General features: G+C 38.9%; 3 protein-coding genes and 1 long non-coding RNA gene across 4 annotated transcripts in view; 1 reads left to right on the top strand and 3 right to left on the bottom strand.

The window, feature by feature from the left end:
• LOC144658985 (uncharacterized) overlaps positions 1-25,442 on the top strand; it is a 38,208-nt gene that overhangs the window by 6,429 nt on the left and 6,337 nt on the right. Inside the window, exon 2 of the long non-coding RNA XR_013571828.1 lies at positions 3,580-3,701. This is a non-coding gene — a long non-coding RNA (uncharacterized LOC144658985). The remainder of the gene's footprint in view (positions 1-3,579; positions 3,702-25,442) is intronic.
• On the bottom strand, positions 17,010-18,588 carry LOC144656302 (uncharacterized). Its single transcript, XM_078516535.1, has 2 exons — positions 18,580-18,588; positions 17,010-18,162 (listed from the first exon to the last, which is right to left on the bottom strand). Exons 1-2 carry the CDS (start codon positions 18,586-18,588, stop codon positions 17,437-17,439), a joined length of 735 nt encoding a protein of 244 aa, XP_078372661.1. The 3' UTR covers positions 17,010-17,436.
• On the bottom strand, positions 20,978-22,237 carry LOC144658826 (G2/M phase-specific E3 ubiquitin-protein ligase-like). The gene is given in 2 exon segments (XM_078519309.1): positions 20,978-21,708; positions 21,711-22,237. Coding segments are annotated over 2 exon segments (1,122 nt in total). The 5' UTR covers positions 22,188-22,237; the 3' UTR covers positions 20,978-21,063.
• Positions 23,348-24,163, bottom strand: LOC144656301 (uncharacterized; the record flags this gene model as incomplete). The annotated part of the gene is made up of 1 exon (XM_078516534.1): positions 23,348-24,163. A coding segment is annotated over one exon (816 nt), but the record flags the coding sequence as incomplete, so codon positions are not given.

Below are 25,442 nucleotides of genomic sequence, written 5' to 3'. Positions count from 1 at the left end.
GTCTTTCGACATCATCTTTCGACAGCATCTTTCGACGTGCTGTTTGAAATGAGCCAATTAACACCGATGGATACCCTTCTTGGTTTCACCCACAAGGTCAAAAGGTCATTCTGGTGGGCTGTAATTGGCGGACTTCGATCCGTGTTGTTTGTTTTAACTAACCGCTATGCACTAACACTGAAAGCGGGTGTGATACTTTCTCGTCAGCATAACCTCAATTAAAATGTCTTTCCGCATTTCGGTCACGCAAATTGGAGAAATGGCTAGATACCTCCACTTATATTTAAAACAATAACAGAATTTAGAAACTTAAAGATTGCGAGACATGTTAATGCGAGCTTCGCTGTCTAAACAAAACAATTCTGCTTCCTTATAAATATTTTTTTGGATACGAAAGGCGGCTTTATTTTAACGGTATAAACCTGAATTAATTTTCTCTTGCTACACAAACGCATGGGCAATAAGATTTTAACCTAAGAAAAGTTTATGCTGTGTTGGCGAGGAGATAGCGCTCAGAAAGGTCGGCAGAGAATTCTATCCGCCAAGCTGTCGCCTGTTAGACCACAAATTTCTTCTTTTATACTCTTGATCTTATAAGAATCAAGATTTGTGCCGAATTTGTGAAGAAAATGCTCTTTTTTTCGACTCGAAATGATCCACACGCTAATATAAACTTTATATTTTTTTCTGTGAATTTTTCAGTGAATCAGTCAATTAACAAAAAAAAATTAAAAAATTGACCCCAACCTCGGCCCCGGCCCCGACCCGAGTCGGCGTTTTACCGACACCCACGTTGAATGGTTTACTTGTAAAACGCGACAGTTTGTCTAGACAAACTTGAATGTTTTACACGTGAGAAAACGCAAAAAAAGTTTGCCTTTCACGGTCGCTCCAAAAATGAAAATGGTAGTATGTATATTTATTTGCAGGCTGGGATTTGTATTTAACGAGTCAAAAACGTCAATGTTGATTTCCACAGTATTTTGTTTTGATAAATAGTTTGCAAAGGGAAACTTGAATGAAGCTGAAATAAGCTTATGTAATTCGGTCGCCTGCACAAGGCACAATATTCCGAGAATTAATTTGACTGTTTTTAAATAAAGCATCTCATTTTCTTGAATGGCGATAAGTCGTATTCGAGTTTGGAGAAAAGTAGCTGAGAAGCAAGGCGTTTGAAAGGATAAATCGAGTCTGTAAAGCGCCGACTTGCAGTTAACCGCAATGGCGTGAAATCAGTGCAAATACACAAACAACGATTGACAAACCACGGTCATAAAACTATAACTTCACTTTGTCAATATGCAGAATGAATACTCGCCTTTTGGAGAACTTCAAGGCCTTCAATTCCACTGCTTATTTTCCCTTTCAAAAATCGGTTTGTGAGCAACTACATCGATTTTGGAGAGCAAAACTGTCATGGGTTCGTTCGTCTCGCCGCAAAATGAAACTCACGAAAGCGTTACCGTGGCCTGTGGGAAGAGATAGGAGAACCTTGCCCGCGCTGTGAACCAATCAGAAGAACCCTTTGAGAAAAAATAATTTTAATTATTTTTTATTTCTTTATTTTATTTTTTGAATTTTTTTTTTTGCCATCCGCCGTCCGTCGTCCGCCATCCGCCGTCCGCATCCGCCGTCCGTATCCGCACTTTACAGAGTCCCTTACGGCTCCGATGTTTTTCATGTGGCGGAATGTTTCGTTTACCGACTACAGAAATTTTTACAAGTCAAATTTAAGAACCGGTTTTATTTACGGAAACTCTTGTCTGGATTCCCGACGTTTCGGCAACGCTGCCTTCTTCAGGGGGACAAAACTATTTCTTGTTTGCCTTCGTGTTCGCATTTCTCCTAAACACAAGTCGAATACACTGATACGTTTGAGGTGCGTTTATAAAACAATAGGACTAACATAACGATTTAAACGATAACAGAGCGATAATCTAACAAGTATTACTTCCTTTAGCGTTCAAAACTACTTGGAAGGTAATTCTAACTGATTTTCCAAAGTTTCAAACGACTTGAACGGAGATTCTAATGATTTTTACTAACGATATGAACGACCTTTCTTGAAACATCTAACGACGTGCATGATCTTTTTTAACGATTTTTCTAACGCTTCTAATGACAAAGAAAATTTTTCTAACCACCATTCTAACGCTTCTAACGATTTTCTAAATCGTCCTAACGGTAATCTAACGACTAACAAACGATTTAAGTCGTTTAACGAAAAAGCATTAAAGTACGTTTTCCCGTGCAAGGTCACATATCTCAAGGGAGGTGTCATGTTGGCACTTTGATCTTTTTATCTTAGGCGGTAAATTTTGACTAATTATAACTTCATCAAAAGGGGGTGGGTGGATATAAAATGAAATGGCCTTGTGAGATACATGTACTTTTCGTAATCTGTGATACTAAACTGTGTACTGGATTGTTTCTCACTGATAATGCTCGAATATCAGCAATTGCATCCCTTTTTTCGACGTTTTTGCTTGTTTACAAGCTAAAAACGTAGAATAGGGGTTATGTGGTCAAAATTTGGAACCACATATTTGTAAACTCTCAAGGGACTTTTTTAATTTCTCAAGGGACTGTTTTAATTTCTCAAGGGATTACTTTCCGCTCTGGGTGGTCTCGTGGAAAAAACGTGACTTGTCACATTTACAAACGTTATATAACAATTTTAAAAGTGACATGTCAGCTTTCTTATCTCAAAGCACGTGTGTCTGAAAGGCGATCTATAAAAAGCGTCGCACAAACAATGGATTGCGTAACTAAAACACGAATAAATAATCACTAGCACTTACATCGTTTAAACATTACAAACGTCAAAAATAAACCATACCAAAAAACTCGCTCTTTTCAAAGATATTATTGAAGTCAAAACAAATGGCTTCTTTTAGCTTAGGAGCGGTTAAATATTAGGCCAAATTTGGTCGCTACATGCAAGCGCAATTCTATTTCGTCATCAGCCTAGGTCGTTAGGGACGAGATTTCGCTTTGATAGCAATGTTGCATGAATCGGCTTTACAACATGCGATCGTATCTACGCAGTTCGAGTGGAATTTCAGTCAAAGACAGCAAAATTCTTTCGTATTTCATCTTCAAATATAATTCAAAAGCATTCACTGTATATATGGCTTTTGTTTAATCCTGGGTCTTGATATCCGACCCTCGCAGAGCCTAGACAAAATGCAGCTTGAGTGTAACGATTTGTTTACGCTGCAATTATATGCGCAAGGTTTTCCCCGACGTGCTAATTTCGCTGCCGTAATCGACTGCCTCGAAAGGTCCTTGCAATTTTAAAGTATAGAATTGTCAGATCTCGCTGAAATTTGCACTGTTTATTTGTGTAATGTTAAGGAATATGTGTATAAATACCCGGCGCGGACGAGCCATTTTTGACAAAATTATATGGCTGCATTTCCTCCGCGAAGATAGGAAATTGTTAAACTAAACTACAAAGAAACTGTAATGATAAGTTCGAAAAACAATGCACAGGATAAACCTTCGACTCATACTTCATGCAAAAACGTCGATATCTCGAAGAGACTTTGATTTGTCTTTTTTTTCTGCTTTGAGCAGTAGACTCCTAGACTCTCTGTGTAGAAGCTTGATCAGAAGATTAACATGCATGTGGGCAGCTGTCCACATCAGGAAGCTTGGCAGTTGACGCCATGATGTTACCCCTCAGTATCTTTGGACAGGTATGGACGGGTTAAACGATTGTAGCTTAGTACACTTATTGTAATTGATTAAGCTTATAATTATGTTTCCCACAATGAATTACTCCTTTTGTACAAATCCCTTGGCCCTAAATGTACATCAGTCTTAAAATATCTATAATTTTTACAACACAATTGGATTGGAGGAATCATTAAATAAAATAAAAAACAATGGATAATGCCAATGTTTTTTTAGTTATTGAATAGTCTCGTCTGAATAAAACATTAGTTCACAAATTGTGCATGGGTTTAAATAACATTATTTTTGTCTTATTTAAACAACCCATCATCAGAATGACTTGCAAATAGCCCAGCTACAATCTAATCTTGGGATGGCTGCAGCATTAGAAACATCCTTGTGTACATCAAGGGAGAGAAAAAAAAGATTCTTTTGTTAAGACAAGTGCAAGTTCATATTCCCAAAAAGATATAGAATGTTTTAACTATTTAAATACTGTAATACTCTTTTTACACAATGAAAATACACATTCACAATGACAAATTTGATGCCAAGGTCTGAGCACATGCGCTCACTTAATGGGGTATTATAACTACTTGTTTACATGTATCTACTTACTGGGATAATTAACTATGCAAGAAAAAATATATATACATGTATGTGTAAGTACTTGTTGTATGCATAAATGCGCCCATATTCCTTATCTTTTACAATATACATGAAGTCACATACATGTAGTGATAGTAAAATATCACTTATTGAGCCAGCATATTGGATTTGGCCAGAGCTTGTTTGCTGAGGTTACATGCTTTCAGTTTGGGAGCAAAAACATCTACAAACAAATCAAATAATATGCAGAGCTGTAGATACATGCACAACAACATCATAAATTTTTACCAGGATTGCTTGTGAAAATAACAAAATGCAATAATATTGAAATGGGAGTATGGTGTATGAAAGTGTTCTTTTTGCCTGCATTGACCTGACAACTACCTACAATTGTATATATATTCATGCACCTTAGGTAACCTGACTTCACAAAATATTTATTGCTTGAAGAAAAGTTAGCCAATAATCATGGTGTCAGAAAGGGTTGTTTGTACATGTACTTGTGGTCCTACATTATGTACCTGTGCATTGGGTGGATACACTAGCACTGTAGGTACATGTACAGGTGTATGTTTGGTTAATTTACAGTCCCGCTTATGCAGTGTTGAATTTTGTAAGTTGCACGGTAGCCTAAGGGTGTGCCGGACTCTGGATTGAACAGTCCGAATCGAGCGGTCCAGGTTCAAGCCCTGGCTGGAATCGCAGTGTTGTGTTCTTGGGCAAGATACTTCACTCTCATAGTGCCTCTCTCCACCCCTGTTTAAAAAAATGCTACTGGTGACATAATGCTTGGGGAGTACCCTGTAGTGGACTAGCATCCCATTCAGGGGGGAGTAGAAATACATGTATTCCTAGATGCTTAGTGCTATCAAAACTTGGATAAGCTCTGGCAGTATGGGCTGCATGGCTCGAGGCTTCCCTCTTTTATGCAATGTTGCAATTTCACAAAATGAGTAAGTTACATGTTAATCATAACTTTTTGCAGAACTGTACAATTCATACAAAAAAGAAACAGCCGGAAAGATAAAATCAAGACCTTCGTTTAGATACCAAACGAGGGGGGAGGGGGAGCTCATTGAATAGGGAAAGCTTATTATCATTTTTTCAAATTATATTCTGATACATGTAGCTAATAAATCATCATCATCATCATCATTATTATTACATCATAATTTGTTAAAAATAATAAATCTGACTGGGATTGAAATTTATGAGGAAAAATATTAACACAGCCAATGTTTATTTGTTTATTATAACTCCAGTCAACCATAAAAGACTGTAGACTGTTAAGAGAACATTCAACTATATTTTATACATCACACCCGCAGGAGTTGAAATCCCTTGGGAAAAGATAGCTACTGCTTTGTTATTTTGTAGTTAAATGCATAACTCACCACTTCTTGTTTCACCTCAGACATGTCAAGATTTTGTTGAATCGGTCTTAAATAAATAATAGCCTGGGGAACAAAACAGCCTGAAGGAGGAGGCTTAATAAGCAGTAACTCGCCAGGCTGTACACTGCTTCTTAGTAGATCAAACCCACCACCCAGTTTGATTTTCGGGTACATGCATCTTCCATTTTTCTTTTGAAGGTTGGCGCGTCGTCTCTGTTCCCAAAAGTTAGTTTCTTGCAGCCCAAACCTGCTACAAGTAGGGCTAACGTGTCTGCTTTAGTCGGTACTACTTCAACATCTTTGTTCGCCATTCATAGGAATTCCTGCGTTCACGTTTCTTAAACCTGATAGTATCCTCCCCGAGATGGTCGGCTTCTTTTCACTGGAGGAAGTGATTTCGTCTCTGACCTTTTGGGGCAAGTTGACAGACCAGGTTTAGTTGATCAGTAGCCAGCAAAAAGTGAGCTGAAATTTTGTTTCACGCGGTTTTGATCATGATTTGAACTAGTTTAAAGGGCTGTTAGCTTCAGGTTGTTTGTTGGTTTTCATAGCAAGAATGACATTTTCAGCCTTCATGCTTGGTCCCGGCTCAATTATACTTTTTGTGAATTCTTTACTTTGAGCCCAATGTTGCCAAGCCTGCTTCAAATACATGTACAGCACACTTGTACTTCTTAGCAACATCGGGAGGCAAGGTCTCTTTGTGACGAGTAATAAAGGACAGGATTTGCTTTCAATCATTCCCCTTCTTTTCCACAGCTTGTCTGTAAAGGTTATGCTCAGCCTCAGTTATGGCATTCTTTCTCTGTCCAGTTTTCTTTTGCTTTTTCTACCATTCAAAAGCAAAAAAAAGCACCATTTTAAAACCTGTTAATATTTTAAAGTTATCTATGCCATAGGCAATTTTATGTAAAAAATTTTTGGTGGTCCTTACCATCAAAATAGCACTCAAATACATGTAGATAATCATTGTTCTTTCCACGTTCTACAAAGTCACGAGGAACCTGGTTAAATTCTTAAACACAGCGCGTTCATGCTTCGCCGCCTTAGCTCGTGCCGAATGAGCAGTAATCAGCGCGTTGGCAGGTCCTTTGTCTGATTATCGTAATTTGCACGTGAAAAACATACCCTTTGTTTTTTACACTTTAAAACAGGGGATGCAAAAAGCTATAATGGCTTGTGATAACTGAAAACCACTGTTTTTTACCAAAAGTGTGGTCATTAAACTTCTCCACAGCCTATACAATCGCAAGCATTTCCTTCTCAATTTGTGCGTAATGAGACTCTGTTCTGTTTACGCTCTGCTGGCATAGGCAATGGGATGACTGCCTTGCATTAGTGATGTGCCAAGACCAGCTATACTGCTGTCACATTGCACCTCTAGCAGCTCATCGGGCTTGTACATGTAGAAGGATAGCAAAGGGGCAGGTGCAATGAGTTTCTTGACTTCACACCGAGCTCTTTCTCGTGTGTCGGACCAACACCATTCTACATCCTTATGCGTTAGGTCGCAGAGCGGCTTCGTCACGTCAGACAAATTTGGCAGGAAACTGCTGAGATAATTGACCATACCATTTAGACGGCACATTGTCTGGCTTTTAAGGCCGTGCCTTTTGAGTAATCACCTTAACCCTTTCACCGTTATCCTTCCCTGGAAATTCCTATGAACAGTGAATTTCTAACAAAAATAGCAAAAACGAGTCACCTTGCTTTATTTTGCAAATATCACCTTGAAGGAATAAAAGAGCAGTGAAATTATCTTTTATATTTGCATATACTGGTAATTTAGCAATTGTTTCTTGTATTAGATTGATTGTTTCTTCCAGAAGCTAAGCTTGATCCTGTCATAATTCAACCTGTGTGTGTGCCACGTTTGGAAATAGTTACTACGATTTCCAGTTGAGTACGACGCGAACAAAGTTTGGTGACGAAGTTTCAACATAACAACGGCATTGTTGTCAAGGGCAAACTTCTCTGTTACCATTGGTAACAAATTTGTTTTTGTAACTGCCTTGCTCGACAATCTCGATGCTTAAATAAATAAAAACACTACAAATATCGTCAGCAACACTTTATTACGCTTTCAAATAAAAAAATATATACACAGAGACAACGATAAAAGAAACAAATAACGAAATAAACTATGCCTTAGCTGTTTTATATCGACGGTAACAGATCTGTGTTGAGAGTTGACGTTAACGTGTGTCACTTTACCTTCCTCGTTAGAGTTACTGTTCAACTGAAATTTTATCGTTTTCCAACTCCAGGGATTTTCTAGCAGCTTTAAGAATTCCTTCAGCTTTAAATAATATATCTTTCTCAAGTGCAAAATGAATAATTCGCGAACTGAAATGAAGAACATTTAGCGTTTCGTAAAGCTGACAAAAGCTTACACTATTTCGGATCGAAATTTCAAAATATTAGCCAATCAAAAAATTGCTCAATTAAAACTGACGCCATCTTGGATCGAAATTAGCCAATCAAAAAATTGCCCTGTTTCCCGAGAGGTCCTCCTTGTATAAAAGAACTTTGGCGGTCAGTACCTGTAACGACAAGTTACCAATGGAAACAGAGAAGTTTGCCCTTGACAACAATGCCGTTGTTATGTTGAAACTTCGTCACCAAACTTTGTTCGCGTCATACTCAACTGGAAATCGTAGTATGTTGCTTTGATGATGCACAAATAAACATCAAAGTATAGACATTTAAATATTGTCTTTGTTATATTTGAGAGGCACTTCAGTATTTGGAACATCAGGGTTAACTGCCGTGAATCTGCTACGTTTCTCCCGACATACTTCTAACTGTAGGTGTGATTGGTTCCCTCACCTTAAGCTAAAAAGTGTTTACCAACATTTACCAGTCTTAATAGGGTGTCCTTGACCCCTTTCTCCCTTTTCTTCCCTTCTCTGTTCTTCACTTTCCCACCAGTTCATTTGAGGAAACACGGCTTTTTATTTCATGGCTTGAACCCTCACATCACTAATCTCTTCCATGCCTTCATCGCTCTTATTTATTGACTTAATAGCGCTGGATCCTTGTACCCTTTCTTGAAATGATTCTTTTTCTTGCAATGGCTTCACACCTTGCCACACCATTATTTAAATAGCACTTAAATAGCATCTGCATTGGTTTTAGACACCAGTTCACATAGTATTTAAATAGAAAGTGCTAGAGGCTCTCAAAACAAAAACAAACCCTAATAACCGTGTAATATCACTGAAATACATGTAGACATAACATAGATTATAAATAGGGCTTTACGGTGTGTATGAATAGGTTTTAAATACAAATTATATAGCATTTAAATAGCATTTACAAACATTAGTTTCCTATACTGTTAAAATAGTGCTTGCATAGCTTTTAGATAGAGACAACATACAGTACCTTACACGGTGGGAAAATTGTTATAAAGGGATTGAAAAAAAGCTGAATTATAATTTTAATTTTGGTTAAACAGCACTATATATCTAGAAATGATGCACCACACCATGACCTTTATAGACTGGGTGAAAATAAATAGTAAAAAAACATGAAAACAGTATCGAAAATTACATTGTAAATTGTAAACTTTATTTGCTTGACTGCAAACCTTTTGAGAAACAGGAATTAAACTACATGATTGAAATTGTTGCAAAAAAACAAACAAACAAAAAAACTGAGCACAGAAAGCTGCAGTCTACAATCTCTTTGAAATACAATTATACATAATTATGTAACTGCAATGCTGGTAAAGATGCTTTAAAACTGTCAGTTTTGTTCAAAATTATCCTAGCAAATTGCACCCTAAAAATTGCAGCAGCTGTAACAGTGTTTGCATGCATAGAAAAATGTTTTAGATATAGTACTAGATGATTGTTAAGTCATAACATGGATAACACGTCTTCTCTTGTGCTTGACTCAGGTGGCCAAAATTATGCCTGATCGCTGCAGTGCTGCACTGTGCAGGATGGAGCTTTACTTGCACCGTCCTTTAACAAATAGGAAAAATTTTCTTTAGAAAAATTGACCGTTAAATGTACCGCATACTTACAATTATTTAAAATGAAAAGTAGAAACTACCTATTGCTATAATTAAGCTATTAAAACTCTGCTTTAAATAATCTGAAGACATGCAGTTGCAAAGCCACATTGTACTGTAAGTTGAAAAAGGCTATACTTTTTATATGAAAATCTAATGTGTCATAAAGCTTTACATGTAATGATACCTTTTTTCTGCAGTGAAATGAGCGTATTGCACTTCATTCGCATTGCCTGTTTGATGGCACTGTGGGAAGGTGGAGATGGTAGTTTTATTATTTCCTCCCCATCTTTTGTTTTCCTTTTCAAATGTTGATTGAAGTGCTTGTTTAATTTTAATAACAATAAAAAAATTACAGTGTACAGTGTACAGTGAGTCAACAGAGTTGGATAAAAATCATTTAAAAGTATACATACAGTTTCTAATAATTCTCCTTTAATTGGGAAAGTAGTTTCCAAACAAGAAACTTTCCGTAAGTGATGCCGTCATCAATCATGCATTCCAACAGATCACCATGTGCATGTGCTCTATAGAGGACCAGCCATCACTAGATGCATGCACTGCGTCTTGCAAGCAGCCAATAGCAAATGTGTTTATGCCTCATCAGTGTTGTGTTAAACGTCCCTTGGTTGAACCTTGGGTCAGTGCTTAGGATCCCAAAGCTGCCAGCATTTCTACTATGAGGGCAAGCAAAATTGCCATTACACATTATGTAGTATAACTCTTGTGTGCTGCATATGTCATGGACAAAGGCATTCCTTGCACTATGAAATCAACATGCTGTGAAAATGCCATGAATTTTTTATGACATTCTCACTGTATTTTCAAAGTACCGCTAGGGAATTTTAAAGCTCTCTGTCATGCATTATCAGGTTCTTTTATCCTCATTCAGTTGTATTGGTTTGGGCTGAAATGTCCAACCTTAATTCACACTTGCAATCTTTCTTCTTTACGAGCCGTCGCGTAAGAAAATCCACGATTGGCAGCTTTCCATAGTTTCGTAAAGCCTCTCTTGTGCTGTACAAACGTCCAATTCCTAGTACTCTGGTTTATAATACTTATAACTTTCGTTAAATCGGTCAAACCTTTTCATGAATCGTTATGTTTTTGCTCGATTTTTGCTCTCTCAAGTATTCCGACATGGGCCGCCATTTTGTTTTGGCGCGCTTTCCGATTTCCCTGTCAATCAATTTAATTCCAACTTTCTGCACTCAATTTCAACTTTTTGCACTCAATTTCAACTTTCTGCACTGTTTGGGATTAATTGACGTGCTCTCAGCCAATGAGCATGCAGACATTTTGGTATGTATATTATTAGAAGGGAAATAGGCATACTTGTAGGCCTAAAATAATTACTCGGACTAGATGCAAGAGTGGAAAACAAATATCCATTAATAATTTATTGAATTGTCTGTGTCCCTTATGATTGGTGGAGTAATTACTTTGGTTTCGGTTTCACAACAGAAAGAAAGATGGGTTTCACAACACTCAACTGAAAGCTGCTATTGAATTAAACAAATGAGTCACATCATTTTAATTTATATGTTAAAGTTTATAACTTAGTGGTAAATGAGGTTACTTACAGTAATCTGAGCATTCGTCTCATTTTGAGTTTTAGCCTGCAGATGAACTTGGCTCTTTTTGACCCCTTTCATTTGTGGGATGGCTTCAACTTTGTTCTTTTTTACCTCTTTCATTTGTGAGATGGTTTCATTTTCCTACAGAAAAAAAATCAAGTACTAACGGTTAATAAAACATTGTACATGTGAAAAATGTAAGGCAATTAAAAAGGAATTTCATACATCCTAGAAAACTGTTCCCTTTTATGTAAATTTCCATTAGGTAGATACATTTTGGATGCTCTAGACCAACACCTGTTTCCATACAAACATATGCCAAATGTTGCAGCTAAATTATATTTTTATATGTTATTATTTTTTTCTTTGTTCGTGAGCGGGCGGTATTCTACAAATCCTGCGATTTGATTGGTTCCGGGAGCGGGCGGTATTCTCCAATCCGGCCCGCTCACATATTTGCCATATTTACGTATAGTAATCATTTGAACTTTGGGTACTGATGTGTGAAAGACTTGAAGAGCAGTTGTGGAAATAGTTGGAACAGAGAACTTTCCAAGAGCAAGATTTCTCATCCAAAATGGGCGTCTCCTTTATCATGGTCTCTGGTGTTGTCATCCTTTATATCGCCAAAATCGCACTTATCTTTGACGCTTTTTTTGAATCTTCCAATGTCCTGAAAATGCAAAGTAGTAATAAAAACGTCCTCAGAAATTAAAGTTTCTGGCCACAATAACATGTGACAAAAGGTGTACACTGTGTAACTTAGCACTCTTTGTCTTTTTGATCTTGATCTTCTTCTTGCTTTTCTTTCTTGATTTCATTGGCGATGAAGTATTGCTCTATACATTCCACATAGGCGTTCCAATCGTTGTTCCATTCGTCAAACGCTTCAATCTTTCCAATCCCCACAGTGGCCAAAAAATCGAACTTTCTCTGGTTGCTGCGTAGGATCCAAATTCTTTGCTTTTGTTTTTTGTTGCTTGAGAGTGCCTGTCTCCTTATCAGCATTGCTGACTTGCACATAAAACCAATGTTTAGCTCCTGCATTTTCATATCCTTTTTGGGACGGAAAGCACGTTGAGTTGTCTAAACTAAAGGCATTGGTGCTGAAGTTTTAACCAAGCTTGGTTCATAAGCTTGGCGAATCCAAGTGGCAAAGGCAATTTTGTTAATTTTTAGCATTTTAGTTACCATGCATTTCACATTGTTAATAAAAAAAAAAAAAAAAAAAAAAAAAAAAAAAAAAAAAAAAAAAAAATATTTTTTCCCCCCCGTCTCGGCGGGAAAAAAAAAAAAAAAAAAAAAAAAAAAAAAAAAAAAAAATTAAAAAAAAATATTTAAAAAAAAAAAAAAAAAAAAAAAAAAGGAAAAAAAAAAAAAAGAAAAAAAAAAAGGGAAAAGAAGGGATAAGGAGAGAAGAGAGAGACGAACGGAGGGTTTTTGAAGGTTGGTAGTGCGTTAACAAATCTTGAATGTAGATAGGAGATTGTTGATGGAGAGCTTTGTCAAGTCCAAATCTCCCTCTGCTGCTTTAAAATTTTTTAAAACTTCTACAGAACAAAGTCGTCATCGCTCTGATCTGGAACATTAGATAAAGCCCTGAGTTAAAAGGAATATGGCCTTTGACTTTGCAGATCTCTTTGATGGAAAACTCACATTGTCACTCACAATATGTGTAAGACCTTATGCGCAATACATAGATACTTATTTCCTGAACTTGATCCATCACTATTTCACACAGTGGTAACTGAGTGTAGTAGTTCCTTTTCTGTAAAGTCTGAAATAAAGAAGGGTGCTTTCTTTAGTTTTTGTCCAACTCCATTAACATAAGTTGTGCTGTGTGCAAGGTTGAATAGTTTTGTTGGGATAAGTCAATATGTGGCCCAAGCTATTGTGGAAAGGGGTGCTCCAAGCCAGTGGGCCACAAGTCTAAGTTAGAGAACTTCATGTTTTTTTCCAGAACATAAGCTAGTGTATCACTATATCATGAAAAATGTGGTATTTGCTTTATCTTGGTTTAACCTTGTGGAACAAATGCCAAACTCTGCATAACACAAACTCACCAATATGGTTATCTGAGCATGGTTATGCTTGCGTATAGCTCACTTATTCCAAAAAAACTGGTGATTCAAAATTCCAGCCAAAATGTCACTCTCTGGCTTAGCTGGGATGTCCATAATAACCCATTTAGTCATGATTTATTAACCTTGTACTGACTATGCAAATCAATAAAATAATGGCCACACTTTAGGGATCCTTATTATAAGAATGGGTATAACAACCTTTATAATTCTTATTATGCCTCTCCATAGACACCTGTAAAGTTTTGGCAATTTTCTGGTTTTTGCTTGCTAAAAAAATAGCCATCTTTCCTCGCCCTCTTCCAATCAGCAATTGAGGAAACAGAATCTTTAAATTTTGATTTGATAGTTTGTATGCACAAAACTATGCAAATTGATCAAATAATGGTCACACTGGGTTGGGTATCCTTATTGAAAGAATATGGAAAAGAAACCTTACTTCTCTCAGTCAGCCTTTCCTGAGACACGCTCATTTTGGCATTATTTTTGTAGTGCTGTAAAATCGCCGTTTCTCCTCACCAGCTTCACTCTGTACTGTTTTGAAGGTTGACTCTGTTTTTGGCACAGGTCTTGTCCAGCTTCTCTTTCCTCTTTTTAAGAAGTTCACTCTCTCATGCAAGAGTTTTTATTGCATAAACTGGTGGGCCGTCCTCTTTATCCGACTCCTAACAGGACATGAACTCCTAATGGAATCTCTCACTAGCTCTCCTTTTATCTTAATGTCCCATGTTTAAACACTTCCCAGTGCCAAGGTCCTTCTAGTTTTTGGCATTGGCCTTCTCTAGTTTCTTTTCCATCTTATTTAGAAGTTCACTCTCCCATATAAACATTGCTCATTGTGGCATTATTTTTGTAGTGCTGTAAAATCGCCATCTCTCCTCACCAGCTTCACTTTAAGCTGTTTTGATGGTTGACTTTGTTTTTGACATTGGTCTTGTCTTACTTCCCTTTCCTCTTAGAAGTTCACCCTCTCGTGCAAGAGTTTTTATTGCATAAACGGGCCCTTTTTTTGGCATAGGCCTTCTCTAGCTTCTTTTTCCTCTTCTTGAGAAGTTCACTCTCTCATTTAAGCATTGCTCATTTTGGCGTTATTTTTGTGTTAGTCCACACGCCCAACAAGCGACAAATTACAACAGAACATCTAACTTTTTAATACACACTCGAAGTGTTTCACGCCATCTTGGATTACATTCTTCTTGGCCTAGTGCCAGTCCCCTATCGTTCTATAATAACTAGTTCCAGTTCTCTACATTTCTCCCTCTCTGAAAAAAGATGTTGTCCTCAACATGAACGAATAGACAATAGTCTCTTCTAGGTTATCTCATATAACAGTTCTTTGTACACTTGTATCTTGTATGTTTGAGTGAAAAAAAGTATTCTGGTTGATCAGGCCAGAATAACAGCTTATGTTGCACTCAGATGTCACTGTTCTATCTTTGCAATACCTTACGCCTTTTTCTATAACACGATTTGACTTCCTTGTACAAAGAATGTTCCGAGATAGCAAAAAAATAATTATCTTAATGAAACGAGATTGAACCTCTACACACAAGCAAATCGTTGTACGAAATTATACAATACCAAAAGGAAACATTTAACAGTCTTATCTAGGATGAACGTAGCTTCAATGCAAATCAGTTCCTTTCTTCTCAAGTTAATTTCTTAGGGCCTGCTAGTAACACACATAGGCACAGGATACATCAGCTGTGATGATACTGGAAAGGGTGAAAAATAGCTATAGGGCTGCAGAACAGGTTGTAACATCCATGATACTGTGACAGGTTGCCACAACTGCTGTGGGTACGATACTGTGACGCCTTGAATTCCTGTTGTAGAACTTGTTTGAAAGGAGGCTTGTCCCATTACATCATAGGTCATCCGAAGAGGTGGTCTGCTCATACGTTGTGATTCTTCGTTCCAACTGCAATTTTCTTGAAGGAAGGGTGAGCTTTTTATTGAATTCAGTTATTCTTCATTAGGCCCTAAATCCCATATAGATGCCTGTTTGTGAGGGATATTGGCATCGGATAACCGAAACTACACAGGAAGGACACACCGTACGGTTGCCCTTTCCCAAAAAGCCATACCTGTCTAGGACAAACTGTCGGTAGGCTGCCTTCCTAAAGGCACGAGTGCTATTGTCATCTCGGTCATTTCTGATATTCCCCCTGTTTCTGATGGCTAGCTGAAGCACATCAGGGTCCAAACAAAGCTTGGAAAACCTACTGTGTACAGTTACACATCTCCTTTGAGAACAACATTTATTTTCAATGTCCTGTGGCATGATTTGGCAAATGCCACACTTGCACCATGGTATTGTAGTGCTCCCAGCAGGAGGTGCAGGACCAGGAGTTCCCTCTACGCTTGTAAGCTGCTCTTCTGTTGAAGTGCCAGGGGTGGAGGTTATGTCGCTGTTATTCAATAGCTTATCCTTGAGGTCATCTTCCATAATCAGCAGACCGTGAATGTAGTCCATACTACCCACTCCCCTTTGCAGGCTTCTGAGGCATAGCTTTTGTACCATTACTTCATCAAGTGTATGAATGAATTCCTTAAAAGAATATGCCAAAATAACACCATTTAAAATATGTGACCCTCCACGGGAAAACAGTGAAAAAGGTGAACGCACGGGCACGCCAAAATGGCACGCTAAACAATAGGCAGTGTGCAAAATGACACGCCGGCTTCCGAGCAGCGTGTCAGAAGGCACGCCTAATTAAAAATTTTCTTTTGTTAGTATCGCACGATAAAAACAAAGGCGCGTGTCTTTTCGAACAATGTTCCGTGTCGAGCACTGTACTGTGCGAAATGGCACGCCAGCGTGTCAAATAGCACGCAATTCAAGTGTGCAAAATGACACGCTAGCCGTGTCAAAGGGAAACGTTTAACTTACCGTTCTCTCGTCATGTAAAACTATCACACGTACAAGCTTTGCAAGGTCGGTGCTCAATAAGCGTAGTTGTAGCGGAAGCCGTATAAGCCGACTTTCGAAACAAACAAACATTGAATCGCAGATTTTCGACAAACCGAGCCTATTAATTGAGTATCAATTTCAAAGTAAACGACAGAAAATCGGAGATAAAACCAGCGAAAGCTTACGTTAGAAACTAAAGCCAAATTTATTGTCACAAACGTTGTCGCTACGTTTCACCCGCCGACTGACCCGCCATGTTGACAAAATAGTCCTTGGTCCCAGTGTTTCGAGGCCGCGCATGGGCTGGTCAGGAAACGGGAAAATGACTACTCTTCCCGCCCAAGGCAGATAATCGGGACGGGATTAATAGACTGCGAGCATTCTCTCTCATTTTTCTTTTAAATCCGTGGAACGAACGCAAAAAAAGCGAGCGATCGAGCGTGTAGTTCGGGCGGCGAGCTTCGCGATCGATTGTTCTTTAATTTTGCGTTCGTTTCAAAGATTAAAATTTATAACGTTTCACATTAACCTTTCTCGCCCGCGGATTCTTTTCCCCCCGTCCACTAGCCCCAGAGTTTCCTAGATTAATATAATTTTCAACCGTCACATTTCGTAACTAATTTGAACGATTTTGGTCAAAGTTCCGTTTGAAAATAGAGTCAATTTCATGAGCAAATTAGGATTTATAAAAAGGAAAGCAGGTTTCAAATCTTTCACTCTATCAATATCGACACGTGTTTATTGCGTCCCCACTTTGAGTCCCCCCAATCAAGCAGCAACTATACATGCTTACATTTCAACAGTACTTTATTGCCTACGTTACACGTTCTTACGACTCTTAGCTCTCAACAAGGCTTTCGGCTAAATTTTGACATAAATTTTTAGGAAACCTATTGACTTTGACAAAACAACTAAGTTAAAGTTCTTGTTCGACAATAAAAGATTAAAAAAGTATTCTTATCATGACACGAGCTTTGTATTATACATGCTTCCATTTCAACAGTACTTTGTTTCCTGCGTTACGCGTTCTTACGACTCTTAGCTCTCCGGTAATAATGCTTTCACCTCAATTTTGACATAACTTTTTAGGAAACCTATAAACTTTGACATAATCACTAAGGAAAGTTCTTGTACGATAAGAAAAGAGTAAAAAAATGTATTACTAGTTAAAATCTATCTGTCTTTGTAGTCTGCGAAGGACAGTTCGCCGTTTTCCCCTGCACCGAGAGTTAATCTTATTCTTAACATTTTCCCACATCTCTGGGAAAGCATCCGAGTCATATTTTTGTCGCAGCAACGTCTCCAGGTAACGAAGTTTTAAAACGTCCAGTTTCTGGTAGCCATTTGACCCAGACGTGTTTCCGTTTGCCAGCTCCTCCTCAGAAAATAGCACATTTATACAGGCCATGGCTGAGGGAATCATCTGGGTACTCATGATGACGATGGCCTCGACTTTGCGCTTTTGATCGTCTGTTGGACCACGGCCCACGCTGCTGAATGCAACTTGTAAATTGCTGTTGGATATAGTGGATAGAGGGGATCGCAGTTGAGGCAGCATGAAGCGGTTTTGGCTTGAAACAGGAACGGTGCGGTTTACTGACGGGTCAGGAACAAGTAGAGGCTGATTTACGGCAGGAGGTAATGTGTCTGAGGCTGGAACGGTGCGGTTTACTGACGGGTCAGGACCAAGTAGAGGCTGATTTACGGCAGGAGGGAATGTGTCTGAGGCTGGAACTGCGCGATCTACCGACAGGTCAGGCTGAACAAGTAGAGGCTGATTTACGGCAGGAGGGTCTTGGTTAATGATGTCGCTGATCAGAGAGTCACAGTATTTCTTGATCGCTGAGTGGCGATGGGGTGGGCCTACATGTCTCTTGAGCCTTAAACTCTGTTAAATCTGCCACGATCTTAGTTAGGCAAGTTAGGCTTGCGAAGTTTACTCGCAATCAACAGATTTCGATTAACTGAATTCTTGCGAGCAATCTATTTTTTTAAAGCACGATTAAATATCGTGGTTTAAATCGAAGTTATTTCTATTTTATTTTCGCCTTATGCATAAGCTTCGTATGATCTGGAATTAGCTAACTGTTATGCACGTTCATCGAGTAAGAACGTAAGTTATGCGAGATTGTATGTCTTGGTATGATAACAAAAAATTGTAAAGCATTTTCTTTCTGTCTAGCATGTTTTTCTTTAGATAGCTTCGACCCGTTCGTGCCATAAGAAGTTAAACGGGTGTAAAAGTTACAAACTAAGGCTGGTTTGGGAAGCGTGTCTTATCGCACGCGTGCGTGCCATATCGCACGTGTGTCATTTCGCACGCGTGTCATATCGCTCGTTAAGCGTGCCAAATAGCACACTTCTCTTAGATAAAAGCTTTAGCGTGCGAAACAATATCAACCGTGCCATTCTTTGTTTTACTTATTAAATATGCGCATATCCGTGCGATGTGTGACACGCTTAGCGTGCCGTGCCATGACACGCGTGCCCGTGCGTTCACCTTTTTCACTGTTTTCCCGTGGAGGGTCACATATAGTAGTTTGTAAATGTTATATACAGTGTGATTGGTTTATTTTGGATTGAGATACAGCTGTGTCCAAGGTGTATATTGATAGGCTGCATTTCTGTTTTGCCCAAAAAAGTGAAGCTGGAAATTTGAGTCATCCAGTGAATCATCCACAAAACAAATCTTGTTTGACTAGCTGTTGTAACCAAGTTGTGGCATCATGTCAAACTGCATAACTCTTGAATTGGTCAAGTGTTGCAGTATTGACAGCTATACTGTATGTATTTTGCTTAGGTGCCAAAACAATCTTATAAATTATAAATCCTCACCTTTACGTCATTGTACTCTTTTATTCGCTCTTCTTCTTAGCTCGGTCTAGTTTCCAACTGATATGGCTGGGGCCGCCTCTGTGATCCTACAAGTGTTGTTGTACTTGCACCAGGCTTGATAGAACTCCTTATTAGCATTGCTGACTTGCACATAAAACCAATGTTTAGCTCCTGCATTTTCCTATCCTTTTCTGGGGAGGGAAAGCAGGTTGAGTTGTCTGAACTAAAGGCGATGGTGCTAAAGGTTTAACCAAGCTTGGTTCACAAGCTTGGCCAATCCAAGTAGCAAAGGCAATTTTGTTAATTTTTAGCATTTTAGTTACCGTGCATTTCACATTGTTTATACCAAGTCTTAAACTCCCTCTACTGCTTTGAAAGTCGTCATCGCTAAAATCTGAAACATCAGATAAAGCCCTGATTTAAAATAAACATGGCCTTTGACTTTGCATATCTCTTTGGTGGAACCCTCACATTGTCACTCACAATATGCGTAAGACCTTACGGCATCACATAGATATATATTTCTTGAACTTAATCCATCACTATTTTACACAGTGGTAACTGAGTGTAGTAGTTCCATTTCTGACATGTTTGAAATAAAGAACGATGCTTTCTTTGGTTTTCGTCCAGCTCCATTAACATAAGTTGTGCTGTGTGCAAGGATGAATAGTTTTGTTGGGATAAGTAGCAAAGCCCAACTCATCACAAATAGTCAATATGTGGCCCAAGCTATTGTAAAAAGGGGTGCTCCAAGCCAGAGGGCCACAAGTCTAAGTTGGAGAACTTCATGTTTTTTTCCAGAACATAAGCTAGTGTATCACTATATCATGAAAAATGTGGTATTTGTTTTATCTTGGTTTAACCTTGTGGAACAAATGCCAAACTCTGCATAACACAGACTCACCAAGATGGTTATCTGAGCATGGTTATGCTTGCGTATAGCTCACTTATTCCAAAAAAACTGGCGATTCAAAATTTCAGCCAAAATGTCACTCTCTGGCTTAGCAGGGATGTCCATAATAGCCCATTTAGTCATGATTTCTTAACCTTGTACTGACTATGCAAATCAATACAGTCGAACCCCTATTAAGCGGCCACCCATTAAGCGGCCACCCCCTATTAAGCGGCCAGTTACTAAAGTCCCGAAAATATTGTCAGTAAAATACTGTAAATATAACCCCTTTTAAGCGGCCACCCCTATTAAGTGGCCACGGCCACCTTTCTTCCGTCCCAATGAGCGTTCTTCTATTGTTTTTACCTCTATTTAGCGGCCAATAAGAATGTAATATACGATATTTAAATTAATTTCCAACAAGTTCAGACCGTGACGGCCGATAAAATCATTCAAACACAGGTTTATTGTCGTCTTCCTGTGATTCCGTTATTCCTTTTCGCCTTATATTGTATTAAATAATGTAACCTTTTAAAAAGACATAATGCTAATTTCTATCAAACCCCTATAAAGCGGCCAACCTCTATTAAGCGGCCAGTTGCCATTTCCCCGAGGGTGGCCGCTTAATAGGGGTTCAACTGTATTTGAATATCCTTATTTTAAGAATGGGTATAACAACCTTTTTAATCCTTCTTATTCAGCCTCTCTATAGACACGTGTACAGTTTTGGCAATTTTTTGGCTTTTGTTTGCTGAAAAATAGTCATCTTCCCTCGCCCTCCTCCAATCAGCAAATGAGGAAACAGTTTCTTCTTGATTTGGTAGTTTGTATGCACAAAACTATGCAAAATAAATAAAAATAATGGTCACACTGGGGATCCTTATTGTAAGAATATGGAAACCAACCTTACTTCTTCTCAGTCAGCCTCTCCTGAGTCATGATTATTTTGGCATTATTTTTGTAGTGCTGTAAAATCGCCATCTCCCCTCACCAGCTTCACTTTGTGCTGTTTTGAATGTTGACTCTGTTTTTGGCATAGGTCTTTTCCAGCTACAGTTCATGTCAACAGTTTTGGAGAGTTTCTGGCATTAAAAATATGTGGTGATAGAAATAGCTGTTTTCGTACAGCTTCTTTATTGGCGTTTGGAACAGAGGAATTTTACAGTGAGCTAAGACTAAGAACAAGATGTCACTCAGAGCTATTGATTCCTCGCCCTCTTCGATATCTTGTAGGTAGTCACGCCAACGAGAGAGCACCAGGCGTTCAGTAACCACTTTGGTTGAGCCAACTGGACTTGCTGTAACACTGAACAGGGTCTCCATGCTTTCTGCAGTAATCGCGTCGGGCACGCTGCAAAACACTGCTCGAAACGCAGCAGGATGGGCTTTGACAGCTTCAAGAACCCCTAGACTTGAAAGGCCTTTTTTAAAGCTCTCAAGAGCTGGCTGGGCTCGCCCCAGAATTAGAACAAACCATTGTGTGGTTGAATAAACAATCTTGGGAATGTATTCCATTGTTGTTACAGGCGCCAGGGTCCCTGCAAGATCTAGAATAGTTGGCAAGTTCCCTTCGTTGATGTTTTTCATGGCTTTCTCTGGACTGGCAGAATTCAGCAGCGTTTGCAAGGATAAGTGCAACTCGATGTCGTATACAGCTTGTACCGGACCAGCCAACTTAGACAGGTCACTGATTAGAGCCTCAAACTGAACATTAGGGGCGAAAGGAATTGTGGGCCCGGTCCTCCATGGACAATCGACATTGCAATGATTGTCCCTGCTGCATGGTAATCTTCGTCTTGCAGGCATTTGGACTGAAACGACAAGAACTTACAGTTTTCACTTCCACAGAATACCTGGGAGTCATGCAGATACTGTAAAGCTAGCGTGAAAAACTCTCTCATGGGTCCCCCCAAGTCTACTGCTCCTTCACTCGCACCAGCATTGTCTGTGAATTTAACTGAAACTTTGTTCTCTGGGGAAAATGACTTGACAGACAATGCCCGTTTGGTTCCCTCCCATAGAAAGTTGTGCGAAATGTTAAATTTTGATAACATTGAAACATTGACCACTTCAGCTAACTCTCCAACTATTTCGGCGATGTCTTCGTTTTCTTGACTAGCTGCAGGTGGCTGGACATCTCCAACGCCATCCTCGCCAACATCACTTTCCGAAAAAGTTTCATCCATGGCGTCACTTGTATTTGGTTGATTGTTGAGATGAGTGTCGAGAATGGACGTGTTATAATTATCCAATCCTGCATTGTCCACGCCCACCCCATCTGGGGAGGGAAAAAAAAAAAAAAATACCAAAAAAATGAGTCAATGCTACCACGTTTATTTTTAGTCTTGTGGACATTTCTATTTCCTTTTCTTTTTTTCTTTTCAATTGGAAGGAAGGAGGTAACATATTTTTCAGATTAAGTGCCGTCGGGCCCTTTTTAATTTGTTGACCTTGAGGGTGGGCGCGTGTTCGCGTAGTATTAAATGTTACCATTTTTAGCAAGTAGGGAGTTTATTTTGTGACCAATCAATAAATAATAACAAAACAAAAGAGATGTATCAAAGCAGATTTTTAACTGTTAAACACTTGGAAATCTCGGTCTTTGTGAAAGTCTGTTGGCAGTACCTAGTTAATTTTAATCTCATTGTGCACTCAACAATTTTAACTTCTCCTACCTTCAGGATGGGTGGTTATTCGCAGTGGTGCTTAATTCGCTTATTTGCTTGTTCACCAACTTGGGAACATTACTCTACAGTGTTTCTTGCATATTTACAGCAAAATCCTCCATAAGAAAGAAAAAGATTGAGGCTGTACACTCTACCACAATGCCTTGTGATCATAATGCAACAAATAGACACATATAAAGCCATATTTTCACGAAACTTGGGAAGCGCAGGGCCTAATGGTTGATGCGCCGGACTATGGATCAAGTGGTCCGGGCTGAGCCCTGGCTGGGGTCACTGTGTTGTTTTCTTGGGCAAGACACTTTACTCTCATAGTCCCTCTCTTCACCCAGGTGTATAAATGGGTACCAGCGACATAATGCTGGGCGGGGGGGGGGGGGGGGGGGGGGGTATGGACTAGCATCCCATTCAGGGGTTGGAGTAGAAATATTCCTAGCTGCTTAATGTTCCAGAAACCAGGATAAGCTCCGGCAGTATGGGTCCTATGGCTCTAGGCTTCCCCTATCCCTACACGATCAGCTGTATCAGCTAGCTCTGAAGATTTTAAAGCTTTCCTGTGCAATTCTATGGACAATTTTAAGGTTTTAGTGCACTAAGTATGAGTAAGTGTACCAGTCTCATATAGGTCACACATTCTTGTTATTGAAACACAGAAAAGGAACTTACCGTGATGTCTCCACCTCATTTCTTTTTCCATCAGATTGTTGGCTGGTTTGAGGGTCAAGCAGTGTTGCATTGCTGCCATTGCTGATTTCTCCAAACCCCTGAAATTGGATCTCATTGCCGATCTCATTGTCGGAGTCAGACATAGAAGGGGTTTGTAAGGCCTTAATCATAGTTACGGTACATCTATCGGATATTTCAGCACTTGGTAACAAAACATCACCCAAAGGATCGCAAAGGGTAAAGTTCTCTGTGTCTGGACTGAAGGACCCTGCCCAGTCGTAAACAGCTGCCATTTTTGCACTTGAAGGAAACTGCCGTGAACACAAACCTTTTCTAAGATGCCTTACTTTCACGGTAACAAAATCAGCATCAGGCTCAGGACGTACTCTAGCAGCTCTAGCATGCTGAATCCTCGCCTTGCGTTCAATTTTAGTAGCCTCATTCTCTAGCTGGATCCTTTTTTGCTGGTCTTTGGCTAAGGACTCTTGGAATGCCAGATCCTGTTCCAACAATAGAGCCTGTCTTTCCTCCGTTGAGCCAATCAATCCAGTCTCCTCTTCAACATGGCCAAAGTCTATCACTGGTAAATAGTCCTTTGTGTCATCTTCTTCACTACTGAAGTCATAAAGTTTTCTGGACCTCAAGTACAGTCTTACATTCTTTACTTTATGAGCTTCAATGTAGTTCTTAATGCTGAAGGGAAGTTCCTTTCCATCAACATTAAGAGTTACTTTAATTTTGTCATTTTTGAAGTTAGCCAGTTCAAAAGTCATTTCCTCTTCTTTTCCAAAAATGGAATTTCCATTTGGAAAAAAAAAGTGTTTTACATGTTTTCAACAACTCCCACTTTGTGGTTGATAGTGGTAACTCCACTTGCCTGCATCCTCCTCCCTTTGCAAGTGGAACAAGGGTGTACACATCTTCCTCCTTTTTAAAATGCTTCCATCCTAGCTGCACCTTTCTTGTTCTCTCTTTTTCTGGGTTTCAAGTGTGGGTAGAGCGGTTACCCTGTGTGCTTTTTTTAGAAGGTAGTGACATTTCCTTTCTTCTTTGTCAAAAAGGCTTCAAGAAGTCTTCTTTTCTTGATTTTACCGTCTTCTTCTTTATCTGATTGGCTAATAGAGCTACAAAAACCTCTCACACTCAATCGGTCTCCAGCTTTTGTGAGACCCATTTGGTTTAGTAAATCATCATCTGCATTCAAAATTGCAGAAACATCCATCTGAAAGGCAAAGTGCAGAGTTAACCTTCAATAACATTTCTCATATCCACAAGCTGTATGTTGTAGGTTCAAGTGTTCAATAAATTAGATATTATATTTGATAAATTGAACAATATTTTTCAATCATTTTTTAAAAGTACCTCATAACATAATTGGTAACCATCTGTTAAAATATAGTGCAAGTCATAAAACTATATTAAAACCATTTCAACAGGCGTTGTAGAGTATTTTGTGGGCTAAAATGGAGAATTAAGCGGAGCCCGCTGCCATGAACCAAACAGAAACCAATCAAAAACACTTAAAAAAATAAGAAGCCAGCCAATCGGAACAGAGAATCATTCAACTGTTCGGGCCAACGGACATTTGATTTGAGTTGAGGCACTTCCATATGCAAAATGCAAACTGTTTTTGAGCTTTACAGTCAAAATAGTCAGCGCGTTTAGCCTAGTATTCCAAAATAGTTGTGATTAGTTTGTGCTTTACCATGTATAAAACACTCAGTTGCACCTTGTGTTTTAAACTTGATAAAGCACTCCTGCACCTTTATTAAACATTTCTTGGAAAATTATTTATAGCAACTAAACATCAGACAAACAATACACATGACTTATGCATGCTATATTGTGTAACTCTCGTTCTTGACTGCCAATCGTGTGCAAAGGAAGAATTTAATATATGGAATATCTGTGTGCTTTTGAATAATCTATGAGGTGCCCTACGGGAATATTTTCGAAAGCAAAGATAGTTAACTACTGAATAACTTTAATTAACGATCCCAAAGCATCTTCTTATTACCTTTTTCATCGAATTCAAGGCGTCCACGTGCTCGTCGCTCTGTTGCTCCATGTTTTAACCAACGAACAAACAAT

Source organism: Oculina patagonica, chromosome 6 (assembly GCF_052425735.1).
Source record: "Oculina patagonica isolate OP01 chromosome 6, crgOcupat, whole genome shotgun sequence".
Lineage (NCBI taxonomy): Eukaryota > Metazoa > Cnidaria > Anthozoa > Scleractinia > Oculinidae > Oculina > Oculina patagonica.
This window is presented reverse-complemented; position numbering and strand designations above follow the sequence as displayed.